General features: G+C 47.4%; 1 protein-coding gene across 1 annotated transcript in view; it reads right to left on the bottom strand.

Moving 5' to 3' along the window:
* MYOM2 (myomesin 2) overlaps positions 1-12784 on the bottom strand; it is a 99472-nt gene that overhangs the window by 43448 nt on the left and 43240 nt on the right. The window contains exons 16-21 of the mRNA XM_011937545.1: positions 10535-10709; positions 8948-9069; positions 6563-6750; positions 4042-4168; positions 2053-2231; positions 346-460 (exon numbers count right to left, since the gene is read on the bottom strand). Of these exons, the coding sequence (XP_011792935.1) occupies positions 346-460; positions 2053-2231; positions 4042-4168; positions 6563-6750; positions 8948-9069; positions 10535-10709 (906 nt within the window). The remainder of the gene's footprint in view (positions 1-345; positions 461-2052; positions 2232-4041; positions 4169-6562; positions 6751-8947; positions 9070-10534; positions 10710-12784) is intronic.

Raw genomic sequence — 12784 nt, 5'->3', positions numbered from 1 at the left:
ACATGCACACTCTCCCATCTATTTATCCATATACCCATCCATACATACACATGTACACATAATACATGCACACTTTCCCATTTATCCATATACCCCTCCATACATACACATGTACATATAACACGCATACTCTCCCACTTATTTATCCATATATACACATAATACATGCATACTCTCCCACTCATTTATTCATACACCCATACATAAACTTATAATCCATGCACACTCTCCCACTCATTTATCCACACACCCATCCATACATCCATAATACATGCACACTCTCCCCCCAAATCACTGCTGTTCTATAATTTTTGTTGTTTTGAATGACTGACAGCAAAGCCTTACCTGGTCTCGCCTCTACCAGCACGGGCTCTGACATGTCCGAGGGCTTCCCCACGCCGTTTGCATTGACTGCCCGGACCCTGAAGACATAGGTCTTACCTTGCTGCAGGTCACAGACCTTGAAACAACAGAGGAGACACCAGATGTGTGGAGGTAAAATAAAGATGACTTTGGAGTTTTTCAGATTGTATTATGAATAGACCTTTCCAAAAATAGCTTATTTTTCCAGTTGGAAAAACGATACTTAATGAGCTAGAAAAGGAGGGAAGAAGAGATTCACAGTGGTGCAGAATTTGACTTTGGAGGAATAAACACATTTGCTACCAATCTGATAGAACCTCTTTCATTTTTTTATCTCTGCATATTTTAAAGCAGAAGTAAAATCATACTGACTAGTTTATAATCTGGTGTTTATGTTTAACATAATTCTATGGAACTAATACAATTTTAAGTGTGACATTTAACTGTGTAAAATCATCATTGGGACATCAAAATTAAATCCATCTCTACTTGTACATACCTGGGTTATTCCTATTAAAACCTGCTTGGATAAACATCAGTATATATTTACTAAGCTTCTAGTTGATTTATGTAGCTGATTCCTAGAAGCTGATTCATTCATTCTAAAGAAACTGGCTGTTTCCTGTCGTCAAAGGGTTTCCAGAAGGTGTCACCCGTGGAAGGCCCTCTCGGCCTGTGCTCGGGCACCAGACCCAGACGTGACTGTGCTTTAGGGAAGGACGCAGGCCCGCCCCACCACAGGGCCCAGCACCCAGAGAAGAAAACCTCTGGGTTAAGGCAGTTGGCAACTCAGCTGGAGCATGTAGGCCTCCTGGGGCTCAGTCCTTACACCTGACCCAGTTACTGAGGAACTGCAAGTGCTGAAAACCGAAACATTTGGAGAAAGAGAGGCTTGCGGAAGTGCCACATTATAGTTTTGCTCCATGTATGAAAACTGTGTGTATATCTGTGTGTGATGTTTATCAAATGGACTTTAGCGATCACATGAATTAAGTAAATTCGATGCAGGGCATGAAGTGGAAGGACATAATACAAAATGCATCATCCCTGTGGAAAGCACACAGACGTAGCCCATGAACAGACAATTAACAGCTATTAGACTGCAATGTGGAAGAACACAGGCGTGTCTGCGCAGCTCCCCAGGAGCGAACAGCATGTTGGTGTGAATGGAAGGAGGGCTCTGCGTCCTCGAGGCGCTTCTCCCCATCTGCTGGGACCCACGATGCGCATGGTGGCTGCACCCTCCGCAGCCACGCCCCTGTCCTCGGAACAGGTTCACCATGGGGCTCCGTGCTGGCTTGCACAGAGATCGACAGCACTTTCACACACAGGGAAACTCCAAGACAAAAGACTTACCTTTATTTTTTGTTGTTTGTTTTGTTTTGTTTTTGAGACACAGTCTTGTTCTGTCACCCAGGCTGGAGTGCAGAGGCTCAATCTCAGCTCACTTCAACCTCTGCCTCCTAGGTTCAAGCGTTTCTCCTGTCTCAGCTCCCCGAGTAGCTGGGATTACAGACGCCTGCCATGGTGCCATGCCTGGCTAATTTTTTTTGTATTTTTAGTAGAGATGGGGCTTCTCTATGTTGGCCAGGCTGGTTTTGAACTCCTGACCTCAAGTGACTGGCCTGCCTCTGCCTCCCAAAGTGCTGGGATTGCAGGCATGAGCCACCACAGCCGGCCAAGACTCACCTTTAAATAACGGTTGGCTGTTGTCGTCTGATTGACAGTGATCCACTCTCCAGCATCCACCTCCCTGAAGTCCACAAAATACCCAGAAACAGGGCTGCTGCCGGAGTACACGGGGGCCTTCCACAGCATGACCAAGGACGTGTCCCTAACCTCACAGAACGTCAAGTCATAGGCAGGACCTGCAAAGTCAGATGCCACCTTGTTTCTGTGCGCATAGCCAGCCCAGCACACCCACCGCCCGACCCAACCCCCGGGGACCTACTGCTCCTCCGGGACGCCCCCAACCAGGACCATCCGTATCTGTTCCCCATCTGATGTTTATCATCCTCTCTTGGAGAGCGGGGTAAGGAGGGTGCTCAGCATGATATTGGGGGTTGGGGAGGAGGGCCCAGCCTAATGCTCCTGCTACCCCCTCTTTGGGCATCGGGGCCAGTGTGGATCTATGTAGAATCATTCAGAAGTCCATGCTGCATTGCCGGGACCAGCAGATGCTATCACAGAGAGGAACGGTGTGCAGAAAAGGACGGGTTCTCAAGTTACCCTCCAAGGGACTGGACGCCTGTCAGTCAGAGTCACTTAGGGAGCCTGCCCACCTGGCCAGAAGCACATCGCTGCAGCCCTGTCCTCTACGAACACCCACAGCAACTCTGAGGGCGTGTGGTTCAGAGGCCCAGGTCCAGGCAAGCACCAAGCGGTGCAGGGGAATGGAGAGGCAGCCCCGCCCCATCCTCAGCCAGTCTTACTGTGGCCTTGAGCCTTGAGAGGCAGTCTCCTATCAATCCTCAAAAAAGGCTCGGGAAACTAGAACAGCTTTTTCTCCTGCTCGTTTTCTAAGGTCCAAAATTTAATTTCATTAAAACAAGAAAGGCAGGAAGGCAGGAAAGAAGGTGGGAGGGAGGGAGGGAAGGAGGAAGGGAAGGAAAGAAGGAAGGAGGGAAGGAGGGAAGGAGGGAGGGAGGGAGGGAAGGAGGGAAGAAGGAGGGAAGAAGGAAGGAAGGAAGGAAGGAAGGAAGGAAGGAAGGAAGGAAGGAAGGAAGGAAGGAAGGAAGGAAAGAAGGAAGGAAGGAATTTTCTAATTGACTTATTTATCTGGATTCTTAGCAGCTGATTTGCTAAGTCAAAGGAGGTTGACTGAAAGGAAAAAGGCAGTATACTCTGGCCATAACATCGGAAAACACTCTGAACTTTGATCTTTCTCAGCTTCAACTTTCAGGATTTACTTTATCAAAGTATGAGCATATTATCCATTGCATTTGATTCCTGATAGGTTAGAGACAAAGAAATCAACGTCTAGTACTTGAGAACTTGTGAAAACAGAGAGAAAATGTTGGCGGGGCACGGTGACGTGAACCTGTGATCCTGGCTATTCATGAGGCTGAGGTAGGAAGATGGCTTGAGGCCAGGAGTTCAAGACCAGCCTGGGCAACATAGAGACCTCATCTCAGAACAAAAAATCGTAGAGTACTAGCTAAATAAATGCAGATCTGCAACAATTGGCCTTTTAGAACTGGAAACCCTGAGATCCCCAAATGGCGTGAGAGGACAGCAGGAGCTAACCCACAAATTAGAACCCTGTTGTGCCTCCCAGCTGGGGCCCGGGCTCGCACCTTCCCCTCCACCTGTGATCCTCTCTGCCTGCTCCTTTTGGGTAGGCGACCTGGGTCAAATCCTTATCATAGGTCAGGGATGCATGGGAAGCTGTCCCTCCCCCACAGTCTGGATCCTCCTGTGCTCCCTCCCACCTCACCCTCAGGGCCTCCTACTCTGCCCTCACCACTGGCCTGTGGACCATGCACAGCCCAAAGTAGATGCTGGGTCTGCGTGATTCACAGCCCTGCACTGCACCTGGTACACGGCGGCTCTGCGGCTGCGGGTGTCAGAGGAACAGACATGCCGTGAAGGCTGGCAAGGCCTGAGCCACAGCCACAGAGGCCCCTTCCCAGCCAGCCTGTGTGCTAGAAGGCAGGTGTCCTGGGGGCAGCGACTCACCGGGCTCTGGCATGGTCCAGGCCTCACACTTGAAGTGCTCACTGGGGTCCGAGGGCTCCCCAATGCCAGCCATGTTGATGGCAGCAATTTTGAACTCGTAGAGTGAGCCTTCCATCAAACCGTCCACCTATTCAGATTTTGTTTAAATTAATACATGAGATAAACGATGTATTACAGTCCACTGAGGGGGAGGATTTGTTATAACTGGTTTGTGAAATAAAATATGAGAGGAAGGAACCATGTTGGGAAATTGGACCAAATATTTCGGGAAGGCCCTTGACGGAGCCCAACAAGCAGCAGCTGCGTGAAACCTTACGCGTCCCACACTCAATCCCCAAAGGCTCCTACAGGGGGCGGGGACAGGTGATACCCCAGCGGCAGGTAAGGAAACTGAGGCACAGAGAGGCGACAGTCACCCAGGGCCAATGCAAGGGCAGAGGCCTGGAGGAGACAGGCACTCAGGCCATGTACTGTCCCCTGAGCAGGCCCTGCCCTGGACCCAAGGGGGGTCACCCTGGAGACAGAGCCCACCACGTCTCCCGCACTCAGACTCTACAGGACAAGAGCCCCTGGGCTGCCCAGGTCCCTGGGGTGCTGCAGTCCAGGGCCACCCACCAGGCCCTCAGGGACACTGTCTGGCTGGGGTACAAAGCACAAGGGAGGCCTTTGGCCAACACTACGAGCCTCGACTCCACAGGGCTAGTGGGACAAAAACACTATCTGGGTAAACACTGTCTCGAAAAATAGCTTCCAAAGTAAGATATCTGAGGATAAACGGCTTCGGTCCATGGCGACAGCCTTCATCCTCCTCACTGGACGAGCTGTGAAGCATTCAGAAAGTAAGCAGGTGCTTTTCTCGGGAATCTCGTACCGAGTGAAGAACTGTTGTGCTGAGCGAGATGACCCCAGGACAAAAGGAGAGACACTGTGCGATCGCGCTCAGATGTGGAATCTGAAACAGCAGCGCTCACAAAGACAGAGAGCTGAAGGGCAGGTGCCGGCTGCGGGGGGCGCTGGACAGAGCGACAAAGTTCCAGCAGGAACAGGAGCAGCGAGTCCTGCACAGCTTGGGGATGATTGATTTAGCCCATAATAATGTGTTGTAGACACATTTCAAAAAAATTTTTAAATAGATTTTAGGCTGGGCATGGTGGCTCATGCCTGTAATCCCTGCACTTTGGGAGGCCAAGGTGGGCAGATCACCTGAGGTCAGGAGTTCCAGACCAACCTGGGCAACATGGTGAAACCCTGTCTCTACTAAAATAATACAAAAATTAGCCGGACGTGGTGGCACGCGCCTATAATCCCAGCTACTCGGGAGGCCGAGGCAGGAGAATTGCTGGAACCCAGGAGGTGAAGGTTGCAGTGAGCCGAGATCATGCCACTGCATTCCAGCCTGGGTGACAGAGTGAGATTCTGACTGAAAAAATAAATAAATGCATAAATAAATAGATTTTAAATGTTCTCACCACAAAAAAAATTATAAGTACTGGGAGGCAATAGAGATGTTAATAGCTTTATTTAATCATTACATAATGTAAACATATATTAAAATATCACATTGTACCCCATTTATACGTACAATTATTATTTGTCAATTGAAAATAAAACAATTTTTAAGTTGAGAACATTTAGACATTGTAAGGGGTCAGAACAGAGGTTGAACGTGGGCAAAATATCAAGTCATGTCACAACAAACTGGGAAGTTGCCTACATATCATAATATGTGTATAAAATATTGAAAATATAAAGAGATATATTTATAAGGCAGAATTTTCTAGTAGACAAAGATTAGATCTTCTAAGGCCTTACCCCCTCCAAAAAGGAAAGCCCTCCTGCTAGAGTGTAAGTGACTCCCCAGGGGTCTGTGGCTCCCCAGGGTCGGGATGGGAAGCTGCTGTGTGAGATGAGGGCTGTTCATCCATGCTCAGATGAGGGGTCAAGGGCCAGACAGGGAAATAGGACAATGGCTGCCAAGGGTGTGTCTGGATCTGACCCCAGATCTCTGAGCTCTGAGTTGATGTCCTTGCCACACTCTGCACCTGAGCACCACGGGCACCGCGGCAAGGGACTCTCTTGGAGGCTTGACATACAAGAATGTCTCAGGGAAGCGGTGGGTGACAAGCAGAGAGCCAACATCACTCTTCCTAAACAGACATCCAGCACGACTCTCCCCTCAGACTCACACGTGAGACTCCATCTCTGCCCTCAAGGCCTCAGAGTCTGGGGCAAGGAGCATTACCACGGTACTGGGACCAGATGCTGGTCACACCAGAGGTCATGGACTCATTGTCAGACCCACTCCACCACTGAGCTCCCTTCTTTACTGCTTCTCAAAAAGAAAAAGAATATGATTCCTAGGATCTTTTTAGCTGCAAAACTTCATGATCTCATGATACTATTTTTTAATCCATTTTTGTGTCTATCAAATTATCTAATGTCATCAAACGCGGAAACATTGCCCAAAAACTGTAAAGAACCACCCAGGCAAAAATAAACAAAGAAATAAAAACCAACCGACCGTTAGGATTGTCTGTTTGCTGGGTGAGGAATTGACCTCGTGCCAGTTCTTATGGTGAACTTCGCGCTTGTCCAGGTAGTAGCCCAGGATGGGCGAGCCACCGCTGAATTTCGGGACCTTCCAGCCAAGGGTCATGGAGTGGCCGTCACAGTTGAGGAGTGTGATCCCATAAGGATGGGACGGTACGGCTGCAAGGAAGCACAGCCAGGGAGTTACCGAGGGCCTCAGCTGGGGGTTTTGTCCCGGGGCAGCCAGCTCTAGTGTGGCGGAGGGAGGAGGAAGCAACGTGGAGAAGGGCCTGAACACTCTGCCCTCTGATCCCTCTTAACCCACATTTAACCACCTTGGTCTTTACACTCTTTTAAAGGGGATGAGTATAAACATGAATCAAAAGTTTATCTCCTGTATATGTATTGCTATTTCTAAGTGTATCTACTAAGATTTCCATAGGACAAGGGTGATGAACGGTTTGAATCCGGTGTGAACATTTGACACAGCAGAAGATGGTCTGTCCTCCCCGCCCCCTGAAAGAAGCTTGGAGAAGGAGCTTTCACCTTTAGAACCGTAAGGAATAACCACTCAGCATCTGTGGCCAGAGATGACAGATACGATTCCAGTTTGTTTTAATTTCCTACAGTTACAGGAGCTTCGGGTTCCTTCAAATGAATGTGAATTTGTGTTTCCCTGGTTGAGCAGGGCATTCGAAACAGACAGTCTTCTCCTAACAAGCTGAGAATGGATGGGCCTGAGTCTGCTTTGCCCAGCTCTGAGTCACCTCGATGTGGCCATCCTCTGAGACACAGGTGATTAGAGTTAAGTGATTCTTATTGTAGAATAAAAATAGGTCGGGTGCGGTGGCTCATGCCTGTAGTCCCAGCACTTTGGGAGGCTGAGGCAGGAGGACTGCTTGAGCTCCTGAGTTTGAGATCAGCCTGGGCAACATGGTGAAACTCCATCTCCACAAAAAATCAAAAAATTAGCTGGGCTTGGTGGTGCGTCCCTGTGGTCCTAGCCCATCAGGAGGCTGAGGCATGAGGATCGCTGGAGCCCAAAAGCTCAAGGCTGCAGGGAGCTGTGATCGCACCACTGCACTCCAGCCTGAGCAACAGAGCGAGACTCTAAGTCTAAAAAAAAATTACGGGTTTTCCTTTAGTAGGAATGACTTTAAAAAGAAAATGGGAATGTTTGAAAGTCCCTCATGGAAAAAATTGAGAGATTAATCTTAAAACAAAAGAGTCAGCACTATTGTACCTAGCTAGGTGTTACCAGATTTGACATTCCTTGGAAATCCAACAGCAATCTCATTAGAAGATAAATTTTAATTTCTGAAAACGTTGCAAATTTAGTCAGAGATGAAAACTCATCAATGAGCAACACAGTTCCCTCTGAAGTGGGAAGATAATACTGTGAATCCAAGTGTGTCGTGTGTGGCATTTGTGTTTCAAAATGTTTCTGAGTATGTGCACTTACTTGGCGTGGTGCATTTCATGAGAAAAAACAAAGCCACAAGGCTGCAGCACAGCTTGACACAGCCAGCTGTTCTAGGGAGGGTCCCTGAGATTTAGGATCCCAATTGTCTCGTTGCATCAAAATAATAAAAACTGTCAAACACCACTATTTACCAACAAAGTCACAAAGTTACATAAACATGACGTTCTCTGAAGTGATTAAAGTTCCTTAAACTGAGAACAGCTAAAAAGGCCATTGATGTCATTGTATTTTACCACATATTTTGAAAAGAGAAATGTATCCCCTACAGCACACATATACAATATATATATATATATTTTTTTTTTTTTTTTTTTTTTTTTTTTTTTTTTTGAGACAGAGTCTTGCTCTGTCACCCAGGCTGGAGTACAATGGTGCGATCTTGGCTCACTGCAACCTCCTCCTTCCGGGTTCAAGTGATTCTCCTGCCTCAGCCTCCCGAGTAGCTAAGACCACAGGTACGCGCCACCATGCCTGGCTAATTTTTCTATTTTTAGTAGAGATGGCGTTTCACCATGTTGGCCAGGGTGGTCTCGATCTCTTGACCTCATGATCCAGCCACCTCAGCCTCCCAAAGTGCTGGGATTACAGGCATGAGCCACCGCGCCCGGCCTACAGCATACGTTTTCACACGAGTACAGGTATTTGGCAACACATGTGACCTCTAATAATGTTTTCCATTTTTAATTTGCATTTTATTAGCGTATTATCATTTCTCCCTCATTTCCAAGACGAGCAGCCAACCGAGAGGCTTCAAAGAAATGTGTGTTCTCTGTTCAACAATCGAGTACCCTTTTTCCCTCCAATAAATTTCCGAATGGCATCATAAATGTTTATTCATGCAGAAATGACAGTGTACGGGAGCCATCGGCCCAGAACAGCCTGTGAGTGACTTACTGAGTGCAGCCTGCACTTTTATGACATCCGATTCCTGGGAATTTTCACTCATCCCCACGGCATTGACCGCCTTGACTCGGAAGATGTACTGCTCTCCCGTGGTTAAACCGTGGACCACGAACCTGAGAAACACAGGGATCAGGGTCAGAACTGCCAGGCTCCACTTTTTCTCTCCTGCAGCAGAAGCGAAAATCATCCTGAATGCTCCATAAAAAATTTTTATGGATAACATACATCCTTCATTTTCAATTCCAGTTAATTAGCTCAACATTTGGAGCCTAAAAGTAAGGTCACAGCACCCAATTATGGCCGGAGCTGACTACACGTGGCGTCAAAGCCACTTGTTCTGTGAGTTCACCTTTGCTTTTGCACTTTCTGGGCCTCGTCTGGATCAAAAGTCTATTATCCAACAGTATGCCATTCCTTATCTAAAAGAACCCATGTATGTAAAACTTAGTGAGCGGTAATCACACTGCAGTGGTTAGAGGCCAAGGCTTGGAAGTCAGATGGACTAGACTCGAATACTGGCTTTGACACCTCACAGATCCTCACAGATTTTATGGCCTTAATCAAGCTCCTTAACCCCTGTAAGACTTCGTTTTTCTATCTGTAAGATGGGGATAATTCCTACCCCACAGCATTGTTGCAGGCACTACATGGAAAACTCTCGGTGGAGAACTTAGCACAGGTGCCTTGTGTATGGAAGGTACTCAGTCTGTGTAAGCAATTATTACTTATCATATATAGTCAATAAATATTCACTAACCATTTCCCTGTACCGGAATCATGTTTTAAGTTTCTTATTCTGATCCCTATTTCTGCACTTGGTGTGGGCTGTGAAGAACATCTAATTGTTATTCTTTTCGATGACATCTCGTTTTGTTAGCCACCGCTTTTTACAGCGTATTTTTTTCAGATTGTAAAAGGAGAAATGGCTGAGCCATAATTGATCATTCATCCACAAGGGTGGTTCTGACAGCTGCCAACATTTTCCTAAGATGTGTATCGCAGAGAAGCCTAATACCTCAGACATCCCTGCACACTCAGCAGACAGCAGGAGGAAGGATCTCCAAAGGCAGGGTCACTGGCTTTCCCCTGCAAAGCAGCCAGCATCCCCCCAGGCTGCCCCCAACCCCCAACAAGTGAAGAGTTGGCACCTGGTGGGGTCTCCGTCAGGCGCTAGAGAATAGAACTACCAGGCACGTGATCAAAGCAACTTTCAAGTTCAAAAAATCAATATGAAAAAAATAAAACGACTTTCACATTGTAGTCGCTATTTTTAACTCTGCTAGTCAAAGAAAAGGCCTAAGTGCTAATTATGTCAGGAAAAAAAAAAAACAGGTTCTGGAACTCTCCTTTCATCCATAAATAAATCGTTTCGGTCAAGATGAGTGAGTACAGTAACTAGCTCATCCAAGTGGTCAAACTGTAAAATTATACAGTCCTCGTGCATGGCTAAGACAGACTCATTTATGCAGAAGCCTTGTGGCTGTGGTACTCCCTGTGCCAGGGCCACAGGGGCCTCAACAGTCTTGCTTCTCATGCTTTATTTCAGGGCTCACTGCAGGGCTGGGGAAGGAGGCCCACCTGTTGTATCCGATGGGCTTGTGGTTGCAGGGCTCCCAGTGGTTGGTTCCGGCCACGCAGCAGTCCACGTAGTAGCCCAGCAGGTCCTCCTCGTGCTTGGGTCGGTCCCACTGCACCACCACCGATGTCTTGGTGTTTCGGGAAGCCAGAACCCGACCCGGAGCAGAAGGGACAACTTTTTGTAGGAAACAAAAGGAGTGGTGAGATGGCATCAGAGCTTTGGAAGCTGCACCAGAGATCTTCCAGCCCTTTCCACAGGGAACTGGACAGCCAGGTTGGGGGCTTTGGAAGAAATTCAGACGAGGGGTCTGGGAGCAGGAGAGGAGCCCGGGGCTGACCACCCAAGGGCCGTTGGGAGGTGCTGGTCTCTCCTATCTCTTCCCAAGCTCCACACAACTCCTAAAGACACAGGATGACATCTATCCTGAAGCCTCCTGTCCCCCACCAAAGCAGTTAAAAAGATCCTCTGTTGGCACTGGGGATGAGGATACCTGGGTAATAACTTTTTTGGACTGGAAATTAACCAATTTTAAGAAAGTTAAGACTCAATTTTATCAGATCTGTTGGAATCTCCCAGGGGCACTCAACATTCAGTCATGACCTGACCATTAGATCCTCTCATCTCGTGCCAGGCCCCACTAGTGGACTGTGAACTGGGGTCCGGTAAGGCCTTGGGGCCACCTGTGTCCTCCGTGCTGGCCACCTGGGCCACACCCCACAGTGTTTCTCAATGATGGACACTGTCATTTTTCACATGTGTCATAAACCACAAGAAAGCTGGGCCCTGCTGAGAGATAGCTGGTCTCGTCAAGCCTGTGGTTCTGGGTATGAGTTCTAAGAGCTTTGATTAAAACCAGAGCCAGATAGAAACTTGAGGATGCCCTGGAGGCAGCTGGCCTCGTGACCTTGTTCATTTCCATATCTGGCTTTCTCAGGAAACAGGACATAGAGAGAGAGGGAGGAGGGCACCCGGGCACTCAGAACTGTGTTCCTGACACCAATGTGCCTCCCACAAAGGCTTCTGGGGATTTCCAGGGTGCCTCTGCTTACATGCTAGTTAATTGCCATCCATGAAGGAGTTATGACTCCAGGGACTGCAATTCAGAATTTCTGTAATTTGTATTCGAAACCTTCCAAGAGGGACCGTCAAGCCAGATGGACAAGAAACTCTAGTGCCTGGCTGGGCACACTAGCTCACACTGGCATCCAAACATTTCGAGAGGCCAGGGTGGGAGGATCCCTTGAGTTCAGGAGTTCGAGAGACTGGCCTGGGCAATATGGTGAAAGTCTAGTGCCTGACTGGGCACAGTGGCTCACCCCTGCAATCCCACCGTTTCGAGAGGCCAGGGTGGGAGGATCCCTTCGGTTTGGGAGTTTGAGAGACTGGCCTGGGCAATATGGTGAAACTCTATCTCTACAAAACAATTTTTAAAAAAACACTAATTTAAAAAAAAAAACCCTAGTGTACTTAAAATTTGAATTACTTTAAAAGTGACCATTGCAGAGAAAAGGGAACACTTATACACAGTTGGTGGGAATGTAAATTCATTCAACTATTGTGGAAAGCCACGTCATGATTCCACAAAGAGCTGAAAAAAAAAAAAAAGCACTATCATTCCATGCAGCAATTCCAGGACTGGGTACACACCCAGAGGAACATAAATCATTCTACCATAAAAGACATGTGGATGCAAATGTTCATGGCAGCACTGTTCACGATAGCAAAGACATGGAATCAACCCAAATGCCTATCAATGACAGATCGGATAAAGAAAATGTGGTACGCATATACTGTGGAATACTATGCAGCCATAAAAAAGAACAAGACCATGTCCTTTGCAGGAACATGAGTGAAGCTGGAGGCCATTACCCTTAGCAAACTAATGCAGGAACAGAAAAACGAATACCAAATGTTCTCACTCATAAGTGGGAGCTAAATGATGAGAACACATGGACACATAGAGGGGAACAGCACACACTGGGGACTGTCAGAGGGTCTAGGGTGGGAGGAGGGAGAGGAGCAGGAAAAGTCACTAATGGCTACTAGGCTTGGTACCTGGGTGACAAAATAATCTTTACAACAAACCCCCAGGACACAAGTTTAACTATGTAACAAACTTACACATGGACTCCTGAACCTAAAATAAAAGTTAAAAAAAAGTTTAAATAAAACAATGAAAGTGACCATTTCCTAACCATATTTTTCAACTCACTTACTGGTTTCATGAAAAGAAGATAGAGCTTTGGAGA

This window comes from Colobus angolensis, unplaced genomic scaffold (assembly GCF_000951035.1).
Source record: "Colobus angolensis palliatus isolate OR3802 unplaced genomic scaffold, Cang.pa_1.0 Scaffold165, whole genome shotgun sequence".
Taxonomy (NCBI): domain Eukaryota; kingdom Metazoa; phylum Chordata; class Mammalia; order Primates; family Cercopithecidae; genus Colobus; species Colobus angolensis.
Note: the sequence above shows the minus strand (reverse complement) of the source record. Positions and strands in the feature narration are given on the sequence as shown.